Genomic DNA, 27770 nt, shown 5'->3' on the forward strand with positions numbered 1-27770 from the left:
GGATCTAGACAGGAGTGAGGCTCTGTGATATCACAGATGCATCTAGCAAACATCGGCCCAATGTAAAAATTAATGTGGAGTGCACAGCACCAAGATTCTCTTCCCTCTCCCTGCAAATGGAGAAAGTGATATGGGCTAAGCAAGGACACGGTTCCTTTTTTTTTAAAGATTTTATTTATTTTTAAATAATCTCTATACCCAATGTGGGGCTCAAACCACAACCCCAAGATCAAGAGTCACACGCTCTACCAACCAAGCCGGCTAGGTGCCCCCAGGACAAGGTTCTTTGTAAAAGTAGGAACAATACATAAGCTCACCAAAGAAAGAGTGTGTAAGAAGATATCTGCCTTTGAGGATGCAGTTTGCGTATTCCAGATGGCATCCAGAGGTTCCCAAGACAGCTTTGGCCCTGAGAGCCTGCCTCTTGGTAGTCAGGGACCTGATTTTGGAATTCAGATTAGAGACTTGAGCCCAGACAACATTCACAGCCCCCCAGAGCCCATTCTTTCCCGCACAGCCTCTCTTTTCCCTCTTCCCCCTCTCCTTTTCCAGTCACGTCCCCTGAAACTTGCCTTTAGTCCAGTCGACAGGTTGCTAACTTGAGAGAAGAGTTCTACTGCAACAGCATTTCTCCGGCTGCATTCTGATCTGGAACCAGTCTGTAATTTGGCTGGTGACCTCTGACCCCAAGAACAATTAGGTGCCCCCTCCTCCAACAGGCAGCATGGCCCACCAAGCCATGCTTTCGCATCATGAGTAGATTCACCAGGGACGGTATGACTAGTTGTTGGCATTCATTCTGCACAGATGTTGTGTGCTAGGGCTTTGAGAAATTCTTAAAGACATTTGTTCCTTCCTCTGATATTTATTTCACCTGAATGAGAATGTTAGCGAGTGCTACTAGATTCAGGATTAACCATTGCTGGTGCCAGAAAGAAAGAGCAACATCTTGGATTTTCTTAGATACTAAGCAGGACTGTTGTAAGCTTCCTTATCCTTCCCTTGTGGGCCGAGCATTGATTTAGCATCTCCTTGATCAGCAAAATAGAATCCACCAAAGGACACAATGCCCCAGGGTTACTATATGCTCGTTATATAACTGATGACAGCGTTTATAATTTTCAAGGCGCATGGGAAAAAGAAAAACTTCTTATCAAAAAATATCAGGGACCCATGGAAGCCATCCTCCACGTGATACCACATCACAGGGACCCCTTGGTCCTTCAAGCGCTTCATATAGAGCAAGGTGTCATCACGGAGGACATCATTCTCACAGCTCACCAGGAAGGCCTCGGGAAGCTGAGCGATGACCTCATCATCCCCTAGCAGAGGAGCATTTGTTATATCAAAAAGATGTTTGTTTTCCAGGTAGGCGGCCTCATTAAAAGGGCCGTGAAATTCAGGCTGGTAACCTGGCTTCCTGAAACTCTTGGGTATGTTGTCAGAGCTGAGCCACTTGCTGTATTTCCTCCAGATGTCCGGGGGGATGAAAGCACCGCTCAGGATGGTGTCCCACCAGTGAAAGTTGACAACCAAGTATTTAAGCATACATATCATCATGATCTTCTGGGAGAGGAAAGGGACGTTCCGGTTCTGCTGGTGGGATGGCAGCTGCAAATTGATGACCTGAGTAACTGGATAAATCAGCACCTGGGCCCTGATCCGGGGAAGATCTGATCTGCCCACCAGGTGCTGGATGACACAGGCCACATTCCCTCCCCCAAGGCTGTCTCCGCAGATCACAACCCGGGAGGGGTCCACCCCGTAGGTTTTGAGGCCCTTCAGGAAGAGAATGGAGGTGTTCAGGCAGTCTTGGAAAATGCAGGGGTAGTGGTGATCCGGAAGCTTGCGGTACCTGAGGAGCAAGCAGGGAACACAAGCACAGCAATGTGGGCAGCGGTCTCTGGGAGCCGTTTTGACTGTGTCCTCGACCCCCCCTTGTAACACTGTCTCTGACTAAATCCTCAGAATGGCCCTGTGAGGTAAGGAATTTTATCCACCGCCCCCCCCCCCCCTTCTGCAGATGAGGATGTAAAGAGCCTCTCCTTGGTCTTGCAGGCAGGGACTCTTGACCTCTTGACTCCCACACTAGGCTCTGTCTGCTGCTGGGAGATGCAGACACTCCACACAAGGACACACAAGTTGAAGTGGAAACAGAACAACCAATAATGGCAGGAAAGGCAAAGGAGGCTGCTGTTCCTCCCGCTGGCTCTCTGGAGAGAAAGGGCTGAAGGAACTAAAGCTCAGATCGAAGGGAAGTTTCTTTCAGGAAGAATTTTTTTTTTTTTTTTAATCAAACATCTAATGACCAAGGTTTGTTCTTTTTCAAGGACTCAAAGAGCCGCCTTCTCTTTGAGGTTTGGGGGAGGAGGGAGCGGGTTGGGAGGCACCCCGAGGGTGAAAGTGTAGGAAGGCTAAGCAGCAGCCAACACACACTGCTCGGGATCTGAGAGCACCCCGAGGGCTGCCCTAGGCAAGACCCCAAAGTGTGTCTCTTCGTGGGAATTCAAGGGTAAAGAGAATGGACTTCAAAATGAATGTCTAACATGTAAACTACAGAGGAATATTATTCAGCCACAAGAAGGAAGGAAATCCTGCCATGTGGGGCAACATGGATGGACCTTGGGGACACTACAAGTATTGCAAGGGGGAGTCAAGGACATAGCTAAAACTCACACTAAGTGCAGGAAGTCAAGCAGAGAAAGGCAAATACCGTGTGATCTCACTTATAAGGGGAATCGCAAAAGCCAAAACTCAGAATGGTGGCTACCAAGGGTCTGGGGCAGATGGGGGCAGGATAGTCAAGAGTATGCACTTCCAGTTCTAAGTGACGAGGTGTGGGGCCCTAAGGCACAACATGGTGATTACAGTTAACAGCACTGTGTTGTCTCCTGGTAAGTTGCTAAGGGAGTAGACCTCAACGTGCTCACCAGGGCAAAGGAGGAGTAAGTATGTGATAGACCGAGGTGTCCCCAATGCCATGATGGTAAGCATTTTGCAATATGGAAATGTATCAAACTGAGGCAGAGGGCACCTTAAAGGTACCTAATCTTATATGTCAATTATATTTCAACAAAGCTGGGGGGGATGCACTTACATAAATACAAAAACGCAAGCTACAGAGTGCAGGAATCAAGATTGGGAAAAGAGAAGGGAATGAATTTTAAAAAAAATAAACAGTCTGCCTAGTATTGTACCTTCTAGTTCCGTCCGCATCATTGCAAATGGCAAGAGTTCATCTTTCTGACGCTGAGTAACATTCCCTTGTGTATACAGACCACATCTTCTTTATCCATTCACCTGTTGATGGGCATCCGGGCTCTTTCCATAGTTTGGCTCTTGCGGACATGACTGCTGTAAGCATTGGGGTGCAGGTGCCCCTTCGGATCACTACACTTGTATGCTTTGGGTAAATGCTTAGTGGGTCATAGGGTAGCTCTATTTGTAACTTTTGGAGGAAATTCCATAGGCAAGTACCATGATTTCACTCATATGTGGGATTTAAGGATTAAAACAGATGAACATAGGGGAAGGGAAGGAAAAATAAAATAAGAGGAAAACTTAGAGGGAAGCAAACCTAAGAGACTCTTAAGTGTCGGAAACAAACAGGGTCGCCGGAGGGGGGATGGGGTAACCGAGGGACCGGCGTGAAGGAGGGCGCTGGATGTCGCGGGCACTGGGTGTACATGCAACTGATGAATCAGCAAATTCTACGTGTGAAACTATGAGATAGAGAGAAATAGTTTGGCTAAACGGCTTGGATTAGACATTTTATGTAAAACATGGTTGGTATTCCAAATTTTTGTTTGAAATTGTCGCTAATTGTCTTTTCTCTTCTTCCAACCTTTCATTTGAAAGGATCAAACAAGTGTATTCTAACTCTAAGATTAAATTTAGAAGACACTCAAGAGGGAAAAATGAGGGCAGCTGGGAGGTGGGGGGTGCTCAGCAGTTTAGCGCTGCCTTCAGCCCAAGGAGTGATCCCGGGTTCTGGGATCGAGTCCTGCGTCCGGCTCCCTGTAGGGAGCCTGCTTCTCCCTCAGCCTGTGTCTCTGCCTCTCTCTCTGTGTCGCTCATGGATAAATAAATAAAATCTTAAAAAAAAAAAAAAACAAGAGGGAAAAATGACACCTTAGACTAGTGGCTTTTAAACTTTGTTAGAAGGTGGCTGGGGGCTCAGTCGGTTAAGCATCTGATGGGCTCAGGTCCGTATCTCAGTGGGGAGTCTGCTTCTCTCCCTCCACCCCTCCCCGCACTTGCACCGTCTCTCTAAAATAAATAAATCTTTCTTTTTTAAAAAAGCAAACTTTGTTAGAACAGCAATATTATTTTTCTTATTAAAATGATACAAGGAGCCCCGCTGTAGAAGGTAAGTAGGTAGCGGTGGTTCTGGCTTTGCCCAAGGCTAAGGGACCTGAGGCCTCCCACTCACTCTTCCTCCTCCTTGACCTCCTTGGCCACCTCTAAGACAGTGAAGGGAACCCTAGTGCCCCGAGGAGCCCAGTTTGAAAGCCACTTCCTCCTGTTTGACCTTGATTTTCGTTTCCATTAAAAGTTGCTCCGGGCATCATCTTTAAGGACAGGATTTGATCAACTGCAATTTTGCAACATTTCTTCAGTGAGCAACATATTGATAAATAAATCAATGTTACCAACGTGGGTTTTCATTTAAACTCAGCAGAACAGGGATCCCTGGGTGGGTGGCTCGGCAGTTTAGTGCCACCTTCAGCCCAGGACGTGACCCCGGGGTCCTGGGATCGAGTCCCAGGTCAGGCTCCCTGCATGGGGCTTGCTTCTCCCTCTGCCTGCGTCTCTGCCTCTGTGTGTGTGTGTGTCTCTCATGAATAAATAAATAAAATCTTTAAAAAATAAAAAATAAATAACTCAGCAGAACATATACTACTGGGTAGGGTCCTCGCAGTGAAAGGGCCCCAGCCCCCAGCAGCAGCAAGCACAAATTCAAGCTCCATTTTCCCCTTTCTAGAAGTGAATCCACCTCACTGAATGTTGACTGTGCAAATCTGACATAATGAAAGAAATAACAAACCCTACGTGCTTTCCATTAGCAGAATCCTGATTTGCTGGAAAGAGACTGTAACGCCCCGTGCCCTCCTGTATTCTCTCTTGACCACCGAGGTCAGGGGTAAAGGCTTTGCAGGACCAAAAGGGAAAGAGACAGATCCTCTCCAGGAGCTTAGGTAGGGAGTCCCATTATGCGGTGATAAGGAATTACGAGTATTTCAGATTCTGCACATCTCTTCCTGTGTCTCTAAGTCTTTCCTCCTGGACATGGTCCACCTGCAGTCCCCCTGGCAGCCTGAAGAACCTTCCCCGCCTTTCTACCTCCACCAGCCACTCTATCAAAATCAGTCTTGACCACACCCTAAGTCTTCTTTTTACTCCTTCTCCTTCTTTTTTTTAATTTTAATTTTTTTGAGAGAGAGAGACAGAGAGAGCATGAGAGATGAGGCAGGGGGCAGGCAGAGGGAGAGGGAGAGAGAATCTTAGGTAGACTCCACTCTGAGTGCTGAGCCCATCTCAGGGCTGAGATCATGACCTGAGCTGAAATCAAGAGTCAGATGCTTAACCAATTGAGCTCCCACCCCCAGGTGCCCCTTGGGTCTTTTCCAGAAAGACAATATCCTAAGCGATTTCCTACAAAGTATTCATGCAGGTGTTTGTTAACACTTTCATGTGTTTGAGTATTTTCATCAGCACAAGGGCCTTCTTGGATGTAGAGCCTGATGGAAACAACGGGTCCCTGCAGTTAGTTAGTTGTTTTAATGACACAATAAGCAGAATCATCACCCCAAACAACAGCCAGGACCTTGACCATAACCATCAACCAACCCTGTAATATCCTCACCAGCATCTCATCTCACTGCCTTCCTCATCTGAGGGAACAGTTCCCTTGAATCTGGCATCCATCATCCCTTTTCTTTCCTTTTTACATATGCAGATTCCTTACAAACACTCTTTTGATTTTGTTTTTAACTTGATAAAGTCTCAAAAAAAAAAAAAGAAAAAGAGATGTCTCAGGATTTATGTAATTTTTTTGAAAAAATTTTTCACTGAATTTTATATGGCTAAGATGCATTCACGTTCTTTTGTGCCCTCCCAGTTTGTTTATTTAAATAGCTATGTTTTAAAAAGGCTATGTAATTTTAATAAAAGAGAGGAAAAGAACCGTATGATCTTGTCCATAGATGCAGAAAAAGCATTTGACAAAATATAGCATCTTTCTTGATAAAAGCCTTCAAGAAAGTAGGGATAGAGGGAACACACCTCAGCATTCTAAAGGCCATAAACGAAAGACCCACAGCTAATATCATCCCCAATGGGGGAAAAACTGAGAGCCTCTCCACTACAGTCAGGAACAAGACAGGGACGTCCACTGTCACCATTACTATTTAATAGCACTGTAAGTCCTAGCCTCAACAATCAGACAACAAAAAGAAATAAAAGGCAACCAAATTGGCAAGGAAAACGTCAAACTTTCACTGTTTGCAAACGACATGAAAAACCCGAAAGACTCCACCAAAAAATTGCTAGATCTAACACATGAATTCAGCATAGTTTCAGGATATGAAATCACTGTGCAGAAAGCTGTTGCATTTTAATACATCAATAACAAAGCAGCAGAAAAAGAAATCAAGGAATCGATCCCATTTGCAATTGCACCCGAAACAATACAATACCTAGGAATAAACCTAACTAAAGAGGTGAAAGATCTGTACTCTGAAAACTATAGAAAACTTGTGAAAGAAATGGAAAAGCATTCCGGGCTCACAGATTGGAAGAACAAACACTGTTAAAATGTCTGTACCACCCAAAGCAATTTACAGATTTAATGTAATCCCAATCAAAACGCCAACAGCAGTTTTCACAGAGCTAGAACAAACTATCCTAAAAATTGTGTGGAACCGCAAAAGACCCCGAATAGCCAAAGCAATCTTGAAAAAGAGAAAGGAAAGCCGGGGGCATCACAATTCCAGGCTTCGAGCTCTATTACAAAGCTGCAGTCAGCAAGGCAGTAAGGTGCTGGCACAGAGACAGACACACAGATCAATGGGACAGAATAGAGAACCCAGAGATGGACCCACTACATGGCCAACTCAATCTTCAACAAAGCAGGAAATAATATCCAGTGGAAAAAAGACCGTCTCTTCAGCAAACGGTGTTGGGGAAACTGAACAGCCGCATGCAGAAGAATGAACCCGGACCCCTTTCTTACAGCACACACAAACATAAATTCAGAAAGACCTGAATGTGAGACAGGAAACCATCAAAATCCTAGAGCAGAACCCAGGCAGCCCCCTCTGCGACCTCGGCCGTAGCGACTTCAGTAGACACGTCCCCGGAGGCAAGGGAAACAAAAGCAAGAATGAAGTGTTGGGCCTTCATCAAGGCAGAAGCTTCTGCACAGCGGAGGAAACCGTCAACAACACTAAAAGGCAGCCTACGGAGTGGGAGCAGGTATTTGCAGAGGACACATCTGATGAAGGGCTAGTACCCAAAATCTATAAAGAACTTATCAAACTCAATACCCAGAAAACAAACAATCCGGTCCAGAAGTGGGCAGGAGGCAGGGAGCCTGGGGGGCTCCGTCGGGTAAAGCATCTGCCTTCAGCTCAAGTCATGATCCTGGGGTCCTGGATCGAGCCCCACATTAGGCTCCTTGCTCAGCCGGGAGTGTGCTTCTCCCTCCCTCCTCCCCCTACTTGTGCTCTCTGCCTCTTTCTCTCTTTCTGATAAATCAATAAGAAAAAGAAAGAAAGAAAGAAAGAAAGAAAGAAAGAAAGAAAGAAAGAAAGAAAGAAAGAAAAAAGGAAGGAAGGAAGGAAGGAAGGAAGGAAGGAAGGAAGGAAGGAAGGAAGGAAGGAGCAAAAGGCATGAACATACACTTTTCCAAAGAAGACACTCAGAATCCTTATATTCAGCATCACCCATCATCAGGGAAATACAAGTCAACACCACAACAAGCTATCACCTCACACCTGTGAGAATGGCTAAAATTAGCAACACAAGAAACAAGGGGTGTTGGTGAGGAGGCGGAGAACAGGGAACAGCTTGCCCTGTTGGTGGGAACACAAACTGAGACCAGTTTGAAGGGTCCTAAGAAATTAAGAATAGAACTCCTCTACGACCCAGCAACTGCACTATTAAGTATTTACCCAAAGGATGCAGAAATACAGACTCCAAGGGGGCACCTGCACCCCAATGATTATAGCAGCATTATCAACGATAGCCAAACTACGGGAGAGACCCCAAAAGTCCGTCGACTGATGAATGGCCAAGGAAGATGCGGTGTGCCTATCCAATGGGATGTTACTCAGCCTTAAGGGGGAATGAAATCTTGTCATTTGCGAGGACGTGGGCGGAGCCAGAGAGTGTTAGGCTTCGTGGAGTAAGCCAGTCAGAGAAAGACAAATGCCATAGGATTTCGCTCAAATGTGCAATTTCAGAAACAAACGAGCAAAGGGGGACAAAATAGAGAGAAATAAATCAAGAAACAGACTCTTCACTATAGAGAACAAACTGGTGGTGACCAGAGGGGAGGTGGGGGGGAGAGTGACATGGGGGACGGGATTAAGGAGAGCATTTGTCCCGATGAGCACAGGCTGATGTATGCAAGTGCTGAGTCATGTCCTGTACACCGGAAACTCCTATTACACTGTACCTTAACTAATTGGAATTTAAATAAAAACTTTAAAAAAGGGGATCCCTGGGTGGCTCAGCAGTGTAGCGCCTGCCTTTGGCCCAGGGCGCGATCCTGGAGACCTGGGGTCGAGTCCCACGTCGGGCTCCCAGAATGGAGCCTGCTTCTCCCTCCTCCTGTGTCTCTGCCCCCCTCTCTCTCTCTCTCTCTCTCTCTATGTCTATCATAAATAAATAAATAAATAAATAAATAAATAAATAAATAAATCTTTAAAAAACTTTTTTAAAAAAAGGAAAAAAGAGTCTGGTTTTTTCTCTTTGTCTCTCTTTTTTCCCTTTGTTCATTTTTTTGCTTCTTAAATTGCACATATGATTGAAATCCCGGTATTTATGCCCCTCTGACTGGCTTGTCTCTCTCAGCACTGCTCTCTAGGTCCATCCGTGTTGTTGCAAATGGCAAGATTTCACTCCTTTTAGAGAGAGGAAGGCAAAGCAGAAGAGACCCTGAACAGTAAAGAACAAACCGAGGGTTGGCAGGAGACAGGTGCATGGGGAGGCGCTGCGGGGGGCGGCGCTGGGCATCAAGGAGGGCACGTGCTGCGATGAGCACTGAGTGTGTTGTGTGAGTTATGAATCAGTAAAAAAAATAAAAATTAAAAATAAAATTTCATCCCTTTTATGGCTGAGTAATACTCCATTATAGAGACACCAGGTGGTCTTTATCCACTCATTAATTAAGGGACACTTGGGCGGCTTTTGCACCTTGGAATTGTAAATAATGTTACGAAAAACCCGGGGGCGCACACATCCTGTCCAATTAGTGTTTTCGTATTCCCTGGGTAAACACCCCGGAGTGCGATTACTGGATCACGGGGTAGCTGTATTTTTAACTTTTTGAGGCCCCTCCGCCTCGTCTTCCGCAGCGTGGGTTCCCAGCCACGGTGCAGGAGGGTTCTTTTTCCTCCGCATCCTCGCCAGCGCGTCGCTTCTTGCCGCGGTGTATTCACACACCCTGTGGGGCGGGGGGCATGTGGATTGTTTCTGGGTTTTTGCCCTTTTGCACATGCTGTGCCAGGGTCTGCACTTGCTCACGCAGGAGTGCCTCTTCGGGGGTGGGCCCTCCCTCTCCCACGGCCGATGCGAGCTCATTCCCGCCTTGCCCCACGCAGGCGACACCCACCCACTGTTCCCAGCGACTCACCCAATCAACAGCAGCACCGAGTCAGTCTCCACGGCCAGCTGACTGCACAGGTTGTGGTAGGAGTCTGCAAGACAGGCCCGGTCACGGCAGCGGCCACCCCTGTGTCCCCTGCAGTCCCCCACCCCGCCGCCCCGGCCCCCAGGGAGAGAGCCCGCCAGCCTCATCGTCTGTGGGTGTGACATTGTCCTTCTGTTCCTGCTCTTGCCTCCTCTGCAGCGACACTGGCTGGCTCTGCCTCGGCACAACCAAAGAGCCAGCTCACGTCAGACGCCTGACACCTGCTCCGGTCCCTGATGTCGGGGCTCCGATGTGCCTCGGGGCTCACCGGCGGCAACGTTTTCTTTTACAGTGGGGCGCGGGGAGGGGGTGCGGGGGGACACTGAGGGCCTGGAAGGCCCTGGGTGTGGGGACCGTGACTCTACAGCCCCCGGGTTTCAAAGCGCCGCCAGGCTGGAGCCCGCAGCTGGCCCTGCCTCCCTGCTGGGTCGCCCTGGGGCATCCTCTCCTTCCCTCGGCCCAGCTTTGGCGCCTGCACCTGCGTCCCCTCCGCCGAGACCTAACAGGGCAGCACCGGAGCGAGGCAGGGTCTCACCATGGGTGCAAAACCCAGGGCGTCAAGATGCTCAGCAACCAGGATAAATGCAACTTCAAGGAATCCGAGCAAACGCCACCGGCTCCGCGGCGAACAGCCTGTGGAACTCTTACATAGACAAGAGCCTACTTGGCCTTCGTGCAGTTCACCGGCCCTGTTTGGTTCATCGTAGAATTTTCAAAAACAGCGCATAAAACTATTATTCATCCTGAAGACTGCGCTTCGAGATGGTGGCCCGGGTGACCCTCTTGCCTCCCTTGCTCCCGCAGGCCTCGAACACTGTGTCCAGGGCTCTTCAGGGCTGGCTCCTCCTCACCGGAGGGCGGGGCCTGGGCTCAAATTTTAGCTTTTTTTGGAAAGGCTTTCTCTGGAAAAACTGAAGATGCTCCCAAGTCATCCTCCCATCCAAGCACTAACCAGCCCCACCTGCTTAGCTTCCTAGCTCAGGCGAGATGGGGCGCCTTCGGGGCGGTACCGGCATAGACGCCCCCGATTCATTCTCTGCTCCGTCCCCTTGTGCCAGCACTCTGCGGAATCACCCTACTTATTTGTTCTCTTTCATTGCCCAGCGTCCTCAGGGGGAGTAGGCTCCATGAGGGCCTTTCGTGTTCTCCACTTGGTCCGCTGCCCCCGGCAGAGGGTCTGACACAAGGCAGATACTCCGGGAATACTCGCTGAATGAGCTCTGGCTTTACTTCTAGAAATAACATCAAGCCCCAGCGAGGAAGGCTAACGGTCCTAGCCGACTGACGGGGTGCTCCTGGGGTCTCTGAAAGGGAAGAATGGTCTTGGGGCCAGTAGGGGGGAGATACCCATTGTTGACTTCTGAAAAGGGAGAGCAGCGCAGCAGCCAATGAGGATGTTGCTACGCCCTCCACCAGGCGGCGGTGCGCCCCAGTTTCAGGGACTTTTGGGGCACCTTTGCTCCCCGGCGTCCCACCGTGCGCCCATCCCTTCGTGTGTTGGCTCATGGGCACATCCTTCCACCCATCCGCACTCACGCGCTCGGAGAGCGGTTCAAAACTTTAAAACCGCAGACAAGGCACAGGGGACAAGGCAGAAAGGGGCGCACGAGTCTCCCCAGCACTCTTGGGGCCTCCGGGTTTAGTTGGGGAAGAGAGACCATAGATAAGGAAGCACACAAAGGCCGAGACCGATTCAGAGGGTAACAAGTGCCATGGAGAACATTGAGAAGGACGATGGCAGGGGCGGGATGGGGCGGAGAAGTGTCAGGGACGCTTCCTTAGGCAAGCCGTCACAGGGGGCCACTTGGACAGGGGGACACTTGAGGAACAAGGGCAGGCCCACCGACAGCTGGCGGGGGGGCGCCAGGAGGAGCCTAAAGGCGGCCAGGCGGGCAGCAGGGAGCACAGGGCAGCCAGGAACAGAGGGCAGGTGCCCGGCGCCATCGGGGCTCCAGGGCCTGGCTCCGGCCGCACCCCGCCGAGCATCGAGGGGGCCTTGGCACCGAGCGGCCGGCCCGGGCTTGAGCTCCCTAAATGCCTCCACCAGGTGGGGGGTGGCCTGAGCGGTGGCAGGGGCAGAGGGCTGCTGGGGCTGCCAGGGTCGACGGCGTGGGCCAGAGGAGCCGGGCCTAGGGTGCGGGGGCGCAGAGCCCGGGAGCAGGGGGCGCCTGGTGGGGCATGGGCACGGGGGGAGTGGATGCCTGGGAAAGCTCTCCTGACATGCGCGGCCTGCACACCCTCTGCTGACGGACGTGACCCCAAAGCCCTTACTCTGGGCTCCCCTAGAAACCTGCGACCGCTGACGCCTCTGAGTTACTCCACAAAGGTTCTCATGGGAAGGGCGGGCAGAGGTGCGGACGGAGCTGACATCCTTACCCAGGCTCCCCAGGAACCCGCCTCCTCCGGGGAAGAAGATGATGCCTCGCCGGGGGCCGGAGGACGCGGCCTTGGGCTGGAACAGCCTCACCGGTGTGGTCCCCAAATACAAGTCAGTTACCACAAGTCTAGCATCCCTCTTTACTCTCACACCGTTTTGCAATAACTGGAGAAATCTGAGCTTGGAGCATATTCCCAGCTTCTCAAATATTTCCGCCTGTTGGAGGTAAGAGAAAGAAAGGGAAACCTTAGGAGAGGTCAGGACCCTTCTGGACCATCGATGACGCCCATCACCTGCAATTGCCAGGATGCATTTGCAGTCCCTCATGTGCCTCACCCGCATGGACCCTGGGCTCACCAGGGAGGACAGGCCCTGAGTTGTGTCCCGAGTGAGGGCTTGGTTTCCAGAACTTCCTCCTGAAAGACCTTGATCGAATAACTGGAGGAATTTGCCAAAGAGATCAACCACATTGGGCCGAGTGGTTGGGCACTGAATTGAACAAAGCCAATGGTCCAAGGCAACTGGCCGGCAGCCCTCCTCTTTGTCTCTCCAGCCTCAGATGGCAAAAAAAGGTCATCACCGAGTCAACAGCTGCCATCGCCCACCCGGAGCCTGGGCTGTGATGGATCCTTAAGCCATGTTTGTGTTCAACAGAAGGAAGTAATGGGATCCATTAGGGATGTCTGCTGTTGACTCAGGAGGAGGGAGCAATACACGAGGGCCACTTATTTGCCAGATGTGTGTCGAACAAACTGAGGGTCATTGAGGGAAGAGGGGTGAGGGGATGAGGTAACTGGGTGATGGACATGAAGGAGGGCACGTGATGTAAGGAGCACCGGGTGTCATACAAGACTGATGAATCACTGATGACTCTTCCTCTGAAACCAATAATACATTATATGTTAATTAATTGAATTTAAATAAAAAAAATGTTCAAAGAATTCCATTTTTTTTAAACTGCCATGGTCATTCTAGCTGTAAACAAACAGGTGTCTGAACATATCACGAAATATGGTCCCAAGTTATACTGCAAGTACGGAGTGCATTTCAGGCATCTTGGATCGTCTCTTCCACGGATCTCACACTAAGTCTGCATCTTTGTCTGTCATAAGGAAAACAACATGAGATAATGATAAGATGAGAAGGACAGCCAACAGTATGAGTCACCTACAGCATCCCAGTATTGGTCCAAGTGGGTATGAAATGGATTCAGCTTCTCAGCGATCCTTTTTTCTTAAAAAAAAAAAAAAAAAAAAAAAGATTTTATTTATTTATTCATGAGAGACAGAGGCAGAGAGAGAAGCAGGCTCCATGCAGGGAGCTCAATGTGGGACTCGATCCCGGGACTCCAGGATCACACCTTGAGCCAAAGGCAGAAGCTCAACCCCTGAGCCACCCAGGCTCCCTCTCAGCAACCCTTCTAAGTCACGCAGTTATCAGCTCCATTTTACAGAAGAGGGAAACTGAGGAACACCAAGGTCAAGTGCTTTGCCCACCAACCAGTAGGATGCAGAACACGTGTTCTCAACCACTAAACTAGAAAGAGCTTGGATTCTAGAGTCCAGCAGATCTGAACTCAAGTTTTAGTGTCTCACCAACTAACAGAACGGCATTGGGCATTACCTTCTCCGAGCTTCGCTTTCCCTCATTTATAAAATAGAATGGTGTCCATGGCCCGAGGATGAGGCTTGGGAATTAGATGTGACCACCATGTAGAGCATCTCCCTGGTGAGTCCTGACAAGCGTGAGCCCCACCCCCTTTCTTGCTCACACCCACTAGGTCTTGTCCCAGGTCCCCTTGGGATGCTTCAGTGCATTCCCTCCATGGGGAGACCCAAGGCTTCGATTTCTTGAAGGAGAACTCCAAACAAAACCATTATCTCCCTTCTTGAGCTGGAGAGAGAGCGACGTGGGCCACGAGATGGAGAGGACCTGCTTGGCCCCCATCTCAGGGCACCAGACCTCTGGACCGAGACTACTCAGACCTTCCCTGGCCAGCTCTGCTCGGGCGCCCAGACTCAAGTGGCCCCCAGCCCTCACTGGCCCCGTAGTTTCCCCACACTCCCTGAACTCACCCCCGGCTCACGTTGTTTCCTGGAGCCCTTCTTCCTGCCCACCAGGTAGATGGGCGCCAAACTGACTTTCAGCTCCAAGCTCAAGACCACGTTCTCGTTGACCAACGCCGTCCCTCTCACTCCCTCTGAAGGCTGCTGCCCCCCCACCCCCCGTGAAAGCTCTAAGTTTTCCAAGCCCTCCGTTTTCTTCAGAGTCCCTCAAGGCTTTATCACATGGATATGGTCACCCATGTGTCTCCCTCCACCAAACCGAATGCTTCTTGTCATCACATCTCATCCATCTCCGTGCCTCCAGCATCTAGAAGGGTAAATGTTTGAGGGATTCTGAACAAGGCAGCGTGATGACAAGCCTCTCTTAGTATGACCTTCTGAAAGGTCCCTAGATATAGCCAGGAAGTCAGATCTGGTTCGGGGTGGCTTTTCCAACAGTGAGTCCACAGTTTCCAGAGCTGGCAATTTAAGACAGCGGGAAGGGAAGAAACATCAATACTTATTATTACTTATAATATTATAACTATATTATTTACATGTAACTATAATTAATATATTTCTTATAAATTGTAAAGTTATAATATATTATTATATTATATAAATATATATAAAATATATATATAAAATATATAATATAGGGATCCCTGGATGGCGCAGCGGTTTGGCGCCTGCCTTTGGCCCAGGGCGCGATCCTGGAGACCCGGGATCGAATCCCACGTCGGGCTCCCGGTGCATGGAGCCTGCTTCTCCCTCTGCCTGTGTCTCTGCCTCTCTCTCTCTCTCTCTGTGACTATCACAAATAAATAAATAAATACCTTAAAAAAAAATTTAAACCTTTAAAAAATATATATAATATAATATATTATTATATTATAAAATTTGTAATAATGTATCAGTAGTCGTATAAATGGGAACATCAGTAAGCTAGGAATACCTGTGGTCCAGAACTTTAGATACAGACTGAAAACTCTTTCACACCATATTCTAGCGGCATTTCCCCCTTTAAAATAAAATCAGTAGTGTCTGTTATATTGTTCTTTAAAGCTTTTAGGAAAGCTGAAATCATTCGTACCAACTCTAAAATTATTACAGAATAATTCCAGGAAATGCTGTCTTTGCCCTCGGGGACTTGACATGCATTCTCCCAATAATCTACTTTCATTGAACCCTTTCTAAGCGCCCAGCCTTGTGCCACACACCTCATATGCATTCCCCTTCAATCCCTTCACCACTCCTATAAAAAGCACCTCTCTGCTATCCTCATTTTTCAGGGGGAAAAAATTGAGGTTTGAAGACATTGGGCCACAAAGCTAACAAGTGGGAAATGTGCTCAAACCAATGGTCATTTGACACCAAAAGCAGGCACCTGACCCTTGATCTTGGGGTCCTGAGTTCAAGTCCCATGTTGGAGGTAGAGATTACTTAAAAATTGAATAAACTTAAAAAAAAATAAAGTGATTTAAATAAAAATTAAATAAAAATCTCCCAGGGCGGCTGGGTGGCTCAGTCAGTTCAGCATCTACCTTTGGCTCAGGTCATGGTCTCAGGGTCCTGGGATCCAGCCCCACATCGGGCTCCCTGCTCAGTGGGGAGTCTGCTTCTCCCTCTCCCTCTGCCCCTCCCCCCTGCTCGTGCACTCTCTCTCTCTCTCTCTCAAATACAAAAAGAAAATATTTTTTTAAAAAAGAATTTCCTCCTAAAAATTAAAAATCTCCCATCCTCCCTTAACTTCTGAAAACTTAAAACTGTAACTAAATGCAAATAGAGTCAAGAGGTACAAAAATAAAATAAAATAAAATAAAAAATAAAATAAAATTTTAAAAAAAGAGGTACAAACTTCCAATTATAAAATAAGTAAGTCAGGGGGATGTAATGCTCACGGGGAGCAGAGACAAGAATATCCTATTAACTTTGGGTGGCGACAGGTGCTAACTAAAGTTATCATTCCGATCTCCTAAGGCCTCTAAATGGCGAGTCACTATGTTGTACGCCTGAAACTATCATCATCTTGCATGTCAATTAAACTTCAACACAAAAAAATAAATAAAAGGAAAATAAAACCAAAACCAAAAAAAAAAAAAAAAAGGCAGGCACCTCATTTCTGGGCCATAAACGTCTTTGTTAGGTATTTCCTCCTCCTCTTTAAATTCCTTATCCCAGGGGATCCCTGGGTGGTGCAGCGGTTTGGCGCCTGCCTTTGGCCCAGGGCGCGATCCTGGAGACCCGGGATTGAGTCCCACGTCGGGCTCCCGGTGCATGGAGCCTGCTTCTCCCTCTGCCTGTGTCTCTGCCTCTCTCTCTTTCTCTCTCTGTGACTATCATAAGTAAATAAAAAAATTAAAATAAATAAATAAATAAATAAATAAATAAATAAATAAATAAATTCCTTATCCCAGGTGGCCCAGGGGGTGAGTGCTGCCTTCAGCCCAGGCCATGACCCCGGGGTCCCGGGATCGAGTCCCACATCGGGCTCCCAGCATGGAGCCTGCTTCTCCCTCTGCCTGTCTCTCTGCCTCTCTCGCTCTCTGTGTCTCTCATGAATAAATAAAATCTTTTTAAAAAATGAATAAATTCCTTTCCCTCTCGTATCTGTCTGTCTTCTGGCACCCAGTGAACCCGAACCACCTGGACAGCATTCTCCCGGGACGGGCAGCGGGGCCCGGGGAGCCGTCCCAAGTACCTGGAGCTCCTCGAGGGCGCCCAGGGCACCCCCGGCAGGTGGAGCGGGCGGCAGCAGGGGCCTGGGCGCTGCAAACCAGCGGGAGGGCCCAGTGGGCGAGCCGCCTGCTTCGCTCCTCCGGTGGAGCGCACCGATTAGATTCTAATTCTAAGGAATTAGATCACAGCATCTAATTCTTTCACCAACGTGATGCGATGGACACCATGGATTCCCTTTCACACATGAGGAAGCAGAGAGGTTCAGGATCACACAGCCAGAGCTGGGGTGCACACACTGGCGGGCTGGCTGCAGCCTGGGCTCCCTACCCTTCCACACCCACCCCTGGCCTCCCACCAGGTAAGCAGCGTGAACTGTTGGGCCCCTATCACCCAAGGTTAGGACATTGGAGTTAAATCCAGTTGCCTGTCTCCTACCAGGTGCCAAACCTTTGCTTCCAAATCTTCCGCGGCTCCAGGAACGTACTGGCCTGCCCACACCCCCAGTCCCTGCTCAGAGCCCGGCCAGCGTGGCTGCTCTGACATGCTGGGTGAAGGAAGAAACGGAGGAGGGGGTGGGAGAGGAAGGGAAGGGAGGAGGGAGGGGAACAGAACCACAGCACAAAAGTGTAGCAACGGCTGTCTTGGGGGAGTCTGAAGATGAAAGGAGGGGCCAGGTACAGGGGAAGAGGAAGGGAGCCCAACCCATTACAGAGCCTGAGAGCAAACTCACCAAAATGACCATGTACAGGAACATGCAATGCAGAAATCTGAGCTTGATGGGATGTTGCAAGGTAGAGGGGATATCTGCGGTGAGGAAGTGCTGACAGACAGCCCAGAGGAAGACTCCTACCAAGAAGCTGGACAGTAACAGCAGGCACAGGAGGAGCATGTTCCCAGGGCTTGGAGGAGCTGCTGCTCTGAGGAACTTGTGTTAGGAGAACCTGGACTGGTTATGCAAGCTCCCTCCCAGATCCCCACTGTTTTGGGGCTGAGCCCTGATGCAGGGCTCTGACCTGGCTTCTCACACAGAAACCTAAATAGGCTAATGGGAGCTGGAAGGACTACTTCTCCCAGCAGCAACGCAGGCACCAGGAAAACCAATCCTGCCCAGCAGGGGGCGTCTCGGGAGTGGGTTTCCCAAAGGCTTGGCACAGGTGGGCCTCAAACAGCACCTGGCACGGGGCATCCAAGGGAGAGGCCTCGCGTGCTTGTGCAGGCCTCTGCGGCCTGGCCTTTCAATTGTAGAATAGGACACGTGCGGCCAGCCTTCGTCGCCAGAGTCCAGTTAGGGTGGGCAAAGCATATCTCGTTGCAGTTAGCTACCCCGACCCGCCTTGGACGCTCCAGTCCAGGCCATGAGGGGAGGCAGCCTAGCCAAGGGTCAAGAGGACTTACCAGATGCCAGCCTGCCTGGGTTTGGATCCTGCCCTTTCAGCTTACTGCTCTGTGGCCTTAGAAAACTTCTATCTGTTCTCTACATCTCATTTTCCTCTTCTAAAAGAAGGAGATAATTAGCTGAGGGATTATGAATAGGGCTGGAAGGAGCCCAGGTGCACACATAGCCTCTCTTTCTCAATCAAATCTTATTTAGCTATAATAAATGTATGCATGCACCTGCATGTGTAAGACCACATAAATTTTTAGGTATACAGCTTGGGGAACTTTCACAAAGTGAACACATCCACACACCAGCGCCCAAACCGGGATATAGGACATCTCTAGCATCTAGACGGTCTCTCCTCCCCATCTCCACCGCTGCCTCCCCATTACTACACGCACCTTAGGTAACCACTGTTATTCCTCTAACAGCCCAACTCAGTTGGCTGATTTCTGACTTTCACGTCAATGGAATCATCCAGGGAGTATTCCTTGACGTCCGGCTTCTTTCACTCAACACTGTGCCGAGTGTCTGTTCCACGTCGTCTGAACCACGTCGTCGGTTCATTCATTCTCATTCCTGTATAGCATCCCCTGGTATAAATACACCACAACTTTTTATTTCTTCTGCTGCAGATGGGCATTTGCGCTTTTGCCAGTTATCAAGTTATTGCCTTTCTGCTCCAAATGCAATTTTTGTCTGCTTTGTAAAAATGGAGCTGGAACTTTAAGTATTTCTCCTCTGCCCATTGGCAACGAGGCGTTGTCGGGGAAAGGTACTGAAGAGACATCTGAGGACAGAAGGCTCTGCTGTCTGCTTCCAGGTGGTCACACGCAGGCTCCTGGAGCACAAGTGGCTTTGCCAGGGCCCAGCTTCTACAGTGTGTGAAGAAAACTAACATAAGGAACTATTAACTATAATAGGGTATAGAAGTCACAAGAGATTAGCTAACAAGAAGTAAAGAGAGCTCAAAAGTATATAGGAATTATAGGTACAAGAAACAACTATTCCCTCTAGGGCTGAAAGAACACACTTCCCACCCCATAGAGCCAAGGTCTAGAGCTTATTGGAGAGGCTGACATGACTCACCGACTTGGCAAAGAAGTTGCTCTGCTGTACCAGTGGGACTTGCAGCAGCTATCCCGCCGCCCCCCACCTCAAAAATTTGATGACAATCTTCCCCCGTGGGCAGTAGGGAAAGCCATTCATTCATAGAGTGGTGTCTTGCTGGAGGCACTCTCTGAAATGAGACTATCTAAATGGTAGCTCTACCAAGCTCTTCCAGGAAAAGGGAGAGCTAATGCAGGAGCTTAGAGCTACAAAAGTCACGCATACAGCAGGATTGGAGGACTGGAGAAGCCACTCACACTACAGGAGCTGAACCTGCAGAAAGCAAGAACAATGGTGTGCCCCAGGGTGTACTTGAAAGCAACAGTCACTAGCCTGCAATTAGTGGAGGTTAAGACCTGGGTGACAGCAACAGAGGCAGATAGCTTAACAGACAGATCAGAGAAACCCAAAGAGAGCCCTAATGAAAACCACACCATCCCAGGCTGGTTATACACTGCCTAAGTCTACACCCCCTAAGGAGTAATGTCAGAAGCTGTACACCAAGGGAAATACTTTCCTGGAATGGTCCATCCAAGTCACTAAACAAACAAGCAGACGCTATGGGCAAAAAGCTCAGGGAGGAGCGGCGGAGGAATCCCTGCCCAGCGTTGCTGCAATATAACATCTAAGCTTTCAACAACAAAAAATGAGACGTGCTAAGAAACAGGAAAGCCACAGAAACTACCTTTGAGAGCACTCAGATGTCAGACTTAACAAAGACTGCAAAGCAGCTATTATGGATGTGTTCAAAGAGCTAAAGAATATCATGCTTAACTCTACCTCTGAAACTATTAATACAGTATATGATCATTGAATTTAAATTTAAAAATTTTTGAAAAAGAGTATCATGCTTAAAGAAGTAAAAGAAGGTTATGATGGCAATATTTACAGAGAGAATACCAACAAAGAGATAGAAACTATATTTTTTGAAGGACCAAACTAAAATTATGGAATTGGAAAGAATAGTAACCAAAATTAAATATTCACCAGAGGGGCTCAACAGTAGACCTGAGCTGGGAGAGGAAGTAATCAGCAAACTTGAAGGTACATTGACAGAGATTAGGTAATCAGAAGAACAGAGAGACAATGAATAAAAAAAAAAAAAAATGAACAGAGTCTTTGAGAAAAGTGGGGCATACATAACATGGGGGCACCAAAGGAGAGAAGAGAGGAAAAGGAACAGGAAAACTGTCAAAGAAATAATGGCTAAAAACCTTCTAAAGTTGATGGGAAACATCACACACATCCCAGAAGCTCAATAAACTCCAAGTGTGATCACCAGAAAGAGACGATTTCACCAGGAAATTCTATCGAACCCTTACAGAATTAATTCCCATTCTTGATAAACTCCTCTTAAATAGAAGAGGAGAAAACATTTCCCTAATCATTCTGAGTCCAGTATCATCCTGATATCAAAGACAAAGAAAGAAAAGAAAACCACAGACCATCTGAACATACATACAAAAATCCTCAACAAAATGCTAGCACATCGAATCCAGCAGCATATAAAAAGGATGAATTACCAAGTGAGATTTATTTCAGTAAGCAAAGTTGGTTTAACACGTGAAACTTAATATAATATACCGTATCAATAGAACATAGGACAAAAACCACATGATTATCTCAATAGGTGCCAAAAAACCACTTAACAAAATCCAAAACCATTTCAAGACAAAACACTCAAAAAAAAAAAAAAAAAAAGGGATCCCTGGGTGGCGCAGCGGTTTAGCGCCTGCCTTTGGCCCAGGGCGCGATCCTGGAGACCCGGGATCGAATCCCACATCGGGCTCTCGGTGGGTGGAGCCTGCTTCTCCCTCTGCCTATGTCTCTCTCTCTCTCTCTCTCTCTCTCTCTGTGACTATCATAAATAAATAAAAATTAAAAAAAAAACCTTAAGATAGAAAATAAATTTAAAAATTTAAATTCTTAATGATGACCTGATTAAGAACATCAATGAAAAAGAACATGCCCCCCTCCATACCATAAAAAAAGAAAAAGAACATGCCTAACATTGTACTTAATGGTGTGTATTAGTTTCCATTGCTGCTGTAACAAATTATCATAAATTTAGTGGCTTTTTTTTTTTTTTTGAGAGAGAGAGAGCATGCAAGAGGAGGAGGGAGAAGGAGAAGGAGAAGGGGTGAGGAAGTACCAAGGAGGCTCCATGCTCAGTGTAGAGCCCGACACAGGGTTTGATCTCATGACCCTAAGATCATCACCTGAGCCCAAATCAAGAGTTGGACGCTTAATGGACTGAGCCACCCAGACGCCCCACAGGTTTAGTGGCTTAACCAATACAAGTGTATTATCATACAGTTCTGGAAGTCAGAAACCCAATGTGAATCTCACTGGGCTAATATCAACATGTCAGGAAGGCTGTGTTCCTTCTGGAGGTTCTAGAGCAGCATCTGTTTCCTTGCCTATTCTACCTTCTAGAGACCACCCACATTCCTTGGCCCACAACCCTTTCTTCCATCTTTGAGGCAAAAAAAAAAAAAAAAAAACACTGGGCCAAGTCCATCTCACACCACCTTCTCTCTGGTTCTCCCTCCTCTGCTCCCCCTTCTACTTTCAAGGACTCTCGTGATTACATTTGGTTTACCCAGATAATCTAGGACGATCTCCCTATTCTACATTGATTAGCAATCTGCAACCTTAATTCCCCTTTGCAGGTGCTAGAATTAGGATATGAATATCTTTGGGGGGCTTCCAGGTGATAAAGGCAGACTGCTTTCTCCTTAAGACGAGACACGGGACAAGCAAGTCCACTCTCATAGTGAGTCACTCTCATTTCTATTTAATATTCTACTGGAGGTTCTAGTCAGGGCAATCAGGCAAAAACAAACAGACAAATAATTAGAGAGATGGACATAGATAGAGGGTTAGATTGAGAGATAAGCAGCATCCAGACTGATAAAGAAGAAGCAGGCAATATACACGTTTAATGCAATCCCTATCAAAATACCATGGACTTTCTTCAGAGAGTTAGAACAAATTATTTTAAGATTTGTGTGGAATCAGAAAAGACCCCGAATAGCCAGGGGAATTTTAAAAAAGAAAACCATATCTGGGGGCATCACAATGCCAGATTTCAGGTTGTACTACAAAGCTGTGGTCATCAAGACAGTGTGGTACTGGCACAAAAACAGACACATAGATAAGTGGAACAGAATAGAGAATCCAGAAGTGGACCCTGAACTTTATGGGCAACTAATATTCGATAAAGGAGGAAAGACTATCCATTGGAAGAAAGACAGTCTCTTCAATAAATGGTTCTGGGAAAATTGGACATCCACATGCAGAAGAATGAAACTAGACCACTCTCTTTCACCATACACAAAGATAAACTCAAAATGGATGAAAGATCTAAATGTGAGACAAGATTCCATCAAAATCCTAGAGAAGAACACAGGCAACACCCTTTTTGAACTCGGCCATAGTAACTTCTTGCAAGATACATCCACGAAGGCAAAAGAAACAAAAGCAAAAATGAACTATTGGGACTTCATCAAGATAAGAAGCTTTTGCACAGCAAAGGATACAGTCAACAAAACTCAAAGACAACCTACAGAATGGGAGAAGATATTTGCAAATGACATATCAGATAAAGGGCTAGTTTCCAAGATCTATAAAGAACTTATTAAACTCAACACCAAAGAAACAAACAATCCAATCATGAAATGGGCAAAAGACATGAAGAGAAATCTCACAGAGGAAGACATAGACATGGCCAACATGCATATGAGAAAATGCTCTGCATCACTTGCCATCAGGGAAATACAAATGAAAACTACAATGAGATACCACCTCACACCAGTGAGAATGGGGAAAATTAACAAGGCAGGAAACAACAAATGTTGGAGAGGATGCGGAGAAAAGGGAACCCTCTTACACTGTTGGTGGGACTGTGAACTGGTGCAGCCACTCTGGAAAACTGTGTGGAGGTTCCTCAAACAGTTAAAAATAGACCTGCCCTACGACCCAGCAATTGCACTGTTGGGGATTTACCCCAAAGATACAAATGCAATGAAACGCCGGGACACCTGCACCCCGATGTTTCTAGCAGCAATGGCCACGATAGCCAAACTGTGGAAGGAGCCTCGGTGTCCAACGAAAGATGAATGGATAAAGAAGATGTGGTTTATGTATACAATGGAATATTACTCAGCTATTAGAAATGACAAATACCCACCATTTGCTTCAACATGGATGGAACTGGAGGGTATTATGCTGAGTGAAGTAAGTCAGTCGGAGAAGGACAAACATTATATGTTCTCATTCATTTGGGGAATATAAATAATAGTGGAAGGGAGAAGAAATGTGTGGGAAATATCAGAAAGGGAGACAGAACGTAAAGACTGCTAACTCTGGGAAACGAACTAGGGGTGGTAGAAGGGGAGGAGGGCGGGGGGTGGGAGTGAATGGGTGACGGGCACTGGGTGTTATTCTGTATGTTAGTAAATTGAACACCAATAAAAAAAAAAAAAAGAAGAAGCAAAATCATTTCTATTAGCAGATGACATTAACTTGTATATAAAAAAAAATCCCAGCATCCACTTTTTCGCATCCACTTAAAGAAACTATGAGAGCTAATAAACGAATTCAGCAAGGTGCCATGGTACAAGATCAAGATCAATGTATAAAAATAAAATGTATTTCTAGACTAGCAATGAACAAACTGAAAATGAAATTAAGAAAACTATTCCATTCACTATAGCATCAAAGAGAATGAAATATTCAGGAATAAGTTTAACAAAAGACTGCAAAATGTGTCGTCTGAAAACTCCAAGACACTTGAAAGAAATTAGAGAAGACTTAGGTGAATTCAACCCCTTATTTATGACAGGAAGACAATATTGTTGAGACGGCAGACCTGTCAACTTGATCTACAGATTCAACACATTCTCCATCAAAATCCCAAAAGTGGTTTTTGGTTGTTGTCATTGTTGTTTTAGAGACAGAGAGACAGAGAGAGCGTGGGGTGGAGGAGAGAGTGAGGAGAGAGAAAATCCCAGGCTGGGCATGGAGCCTAATGTGGGGCTTGATCTTGTGACCCCAAGATCATGACCTGAGCTGAAATCAAGAGTCAGACACTCAACCAACTGAGCTACCTAGGCGACCCCCACCAACTGTCTTTTTTTTTCCTGCAGAAATTGACAAGCTGATCCTAAACTTCCTATAGGAACACAAGGGGATCCAGGATACCCAAAAAAATCTTGAAAAAAGAACACAGTTTGAAAAAAGGACTCACATTTCCCTATTTCATTTTTTTAAAGAATTATTTTGAAGATCTTAGTCTCTTTCTTTTTTTATTTTTTAAAGATTTTATTTATTCATTCATGAGAGACAGAGAAAGAGAGGCAGAGACACAGGCAGAGGGAGAAGCAGCTCCCTGCAGGGAGCCTGATGTGGGACTCGATCCCCGATCCCAGGATCACGCCCTGAGCAGAAGGCAGATGCTCAACCGCTAAGCCACTCAGTCGTCCCTCCCAATTTTAAAACTTAATGAAAAGCTATAGTAATCAAGACTGTGCAGTCCTGGCATAATAAGGATAAATATATGGATCAATGGGATAGAATTGAGAGTCTAAAACTAAACAGTCCCATTTAGGTCAATTGATTTTTGGCAAGAATATCAAGATAATTCAATAGGGGAAAAAATAACCATTTTCCCAGAAATGGTGCCAGGTCAACTGGATATCCACATGCAGAAGAGTGAATTGATATCCTTTCCTTACATCATACACAAATCTACAGTGAGAACTTGAAAATACTACTGAGGAATGCAAGGAAGACTACACAATATGTCCTTGGATGGAAGGACTCAATATCATAAAGCTGCCAGTTTCCCCTGGTATAACTGTAATGTGCAATGACATCCCAACAAAAGTGCTGATAGATTTTCTTCCTGACCCCCGAAACTCACAAAGCTACTTCAGAATCTCAAATGGAAAATAAAGAAGCAAATTTATCCAGGAAACTCAGGACGAACAATCGAAGGCCAACTATTAAAACATATTCCAAAGCCTTAATAATTTGAGTAAATACCATACGAATGATATGGGACCATTTGGGTAGCCAGATGAAAAATAAATAAATAAATAAAACTGAGTCCATGTTGTAGGCTGTGCCCCATGATAAACTCCAAATGAAGTAAATACAAACTTTTTAAAATGAAAATTATAAAAGCACCAGAAGAAGACATGGAAGGACTCTTACAACTTTGGAGAGGAAAAGAAATTTATAACTATTCTTAAAAATACAGAAATCACAGAGGAAAAGATTGATGATCTCACCTACCTAATAGCATTTGTTTATATGGAAATAAATAATCGTATCTTCACAGTGACTCTCTGGATGGAGGGAGTTGCTTTGCCCATCAGTGTTTCCAATCTTTCCATAATGATGATGTATTATCTGTGTAATTTAAGAGACAAAATTCTTCAAAAGGTTGAAGCAGAAGCAATGGCAGCTTGGTCTTTAAAACCCATACTGTAAAAAAAAATAAATAAAAATAAAAAAAATAAAATAAAAAAAACCCATACTGTTCTGTTCCCTATAAATCGACTGTTGAGCCAGAGAGTAGACTGAAAGGCCTCCTCAGCCCTTTCCTCTGGGGCACCCATTCTTTCACTGGCCCATTTATTCAACAAGCACTCACTAAACACCTACTATGCCCCCAAACACTACGTTTTGTAGGAACGAGGTTGGAATTCACGAGAGACAATATGGTGTGTGATGAAGACCAGCTCCAGCCTTTATCAGACATGTGGCCTAACTTAACTCAGCTCTCTGAGCCTCAGGTCTCTTATCTGTGAAATGGGGACACTGATAATGCTTGGAACTAAATGAATGCTCCGTGTTAAAACCCTTCAAACAGATTTAAGCACTTTGGATCTAACAGAGAGCATCCATATGATCAACAGAAGACATGTAAAAAAAAATGTTCCTCAAGGCATTACTTGTGATAAACCAAAACTGGAAATAAGATCCTAGAGGTTCATCCCGAGTGAAATGGAAGACAGACAGTACATCCACACAACAGCAGTGAAAATGAACAAAATAGGACAAGACGTTAACCTCATAAACACCATGTTTGCCCAAGATCATGAACAGGGAGGTCCCACGTAGGTAAGGCTCAAGGAGGGAGGACTCGCCTGTGGGTGAGAAGTCAGGACAAAGCCCTGAGGGTGTGTTTTGCTCTGGGCGCCCACCAAGCTCTCCTTCTCCAGCAGGTGCGGGTCCCCCAGGAGTGTCTCGCGGCCGGACACGGTGCGCTCTCCCGGGTCCTGCAGGTGAGGCAGGGCACCGTGCTGATGAGCGAGGCAGGCTGCGTACGAGCCAAGGCCGGTGTGCATGTTGGTACGCTTTGCCCACAAGGTACTCACCAGTTGTGCCCAGGACTTGTTTGCTCTTGTTTCTTCTAGAAATAGGCAACTTTGTCAGTCCTGTGCTTTGATCCTTCCATTTTTGATAGAGACATGGGTACAGAGTAATATTTCTTTACTTTAAGAAAAACAATAGTAGGGGAGCCCAGGTGGCTCAGTTGGGCAAGCGTCTGCCTTTGGCTCAGGTCGTGATCCCGGGGTCCCGGGATCGAGCCCCACGTTGGGCTCCCTGCTCAGCGGGGGGTCTGCTTCTCCCTCTGCCTGTGTCTCTGCCTCTCTCTCTCTCTCTCTCTCTCTCTTTCTCATGAATGAATAAGTAAAATCTTAAAAATAAATAAATAAATGAAATTTCCAGAGCCAGGGGAAGTAAGGAGGCACCGGCCGCTTAGGCGGAGCGTCAGGTGGGGCTGCTGATGGCTGGAGTCCAGGTCTCAAGGCAGCCACGCAGCTAAGGAGCAGCTGGCGCTTCCCACGGGCGGCCACGCACCCGTCCTGCCGAGAGCCGCGGGGTGGACGCCCTGGCCTGGGACAGGCTCCAAGGCCACAGCCAAAGGTGAAGAACTTCCACCGCGGGCATGAGGCTGTTAGCTTTAGGCAGGTTCCCACAGGAACGCAATCCTAACATGGGGGGGGGGGCGCAGCGTGGGAATCCTGGTTTCAGCTCAGGGCATGACCCCCCAGTCGTGGCACCGGGCAGAGTCGGGCTCCACGCTCAGCGCGGCCGCTGCACATCCCCTCCCTGGGCTCCTCCCCGGCTCTCTGCCTCTTTCTCAAACAAAGAAATAAAATCTTTTAAAAAGTGAATAATAGGGATCCCTGGGTGGCGCAGCGGTTTGGCGCCTGCCTTTGGCCCAGGGCGTGATCCTGGAGACCCGGG

At 47.1% G+C, this 27770-nt stretch overlaps 1 protein-coding gene across 1 annotated transcript; it reads right to left on the reverse strand.

The window, feature by feature from the left end:
• Positions 1-196: 196 nt before the first annotated feature.
• AADACL4 (arylacetamide deacetylase like 4) lies at positions 197-26255 on the reverse strand. Its single transcript, XM_077899580.1, has 5 exons — positions 25806-26255; positions 17748-19270; positions 12293-12509; positions 9860-9923; positions 197-1855 (listed from the first exon to the last, which is right to left on the reverse strand). The coding sequence occupies exons 2-5, from the start codon at positions 17904-17906 to the stop codon at positions 1081-1083; spliced, it is 1215 nt and encodes a 404-aa protein (XP_077755706.1). The 5' UTR covers positions 17907-19270; positions 25806-26255; the 3' UTR covers positions 197-1080.
• Positions 26256-27770: the final 1515 nt, after the last annotated feature.

This window comes from Canis aureus, chromosome 5 (genome assembly GCF_053574225.1).
Source record: "Canis aureus isolate CA01 chromosome 5, VMU_Caureus_v.1.0, whole genome shotgun sequence".
NCBI lineage: Eukaryota > Metazoa > Chordata > Mammalia > Carnivora > Canidae > Canis > Canis aureus.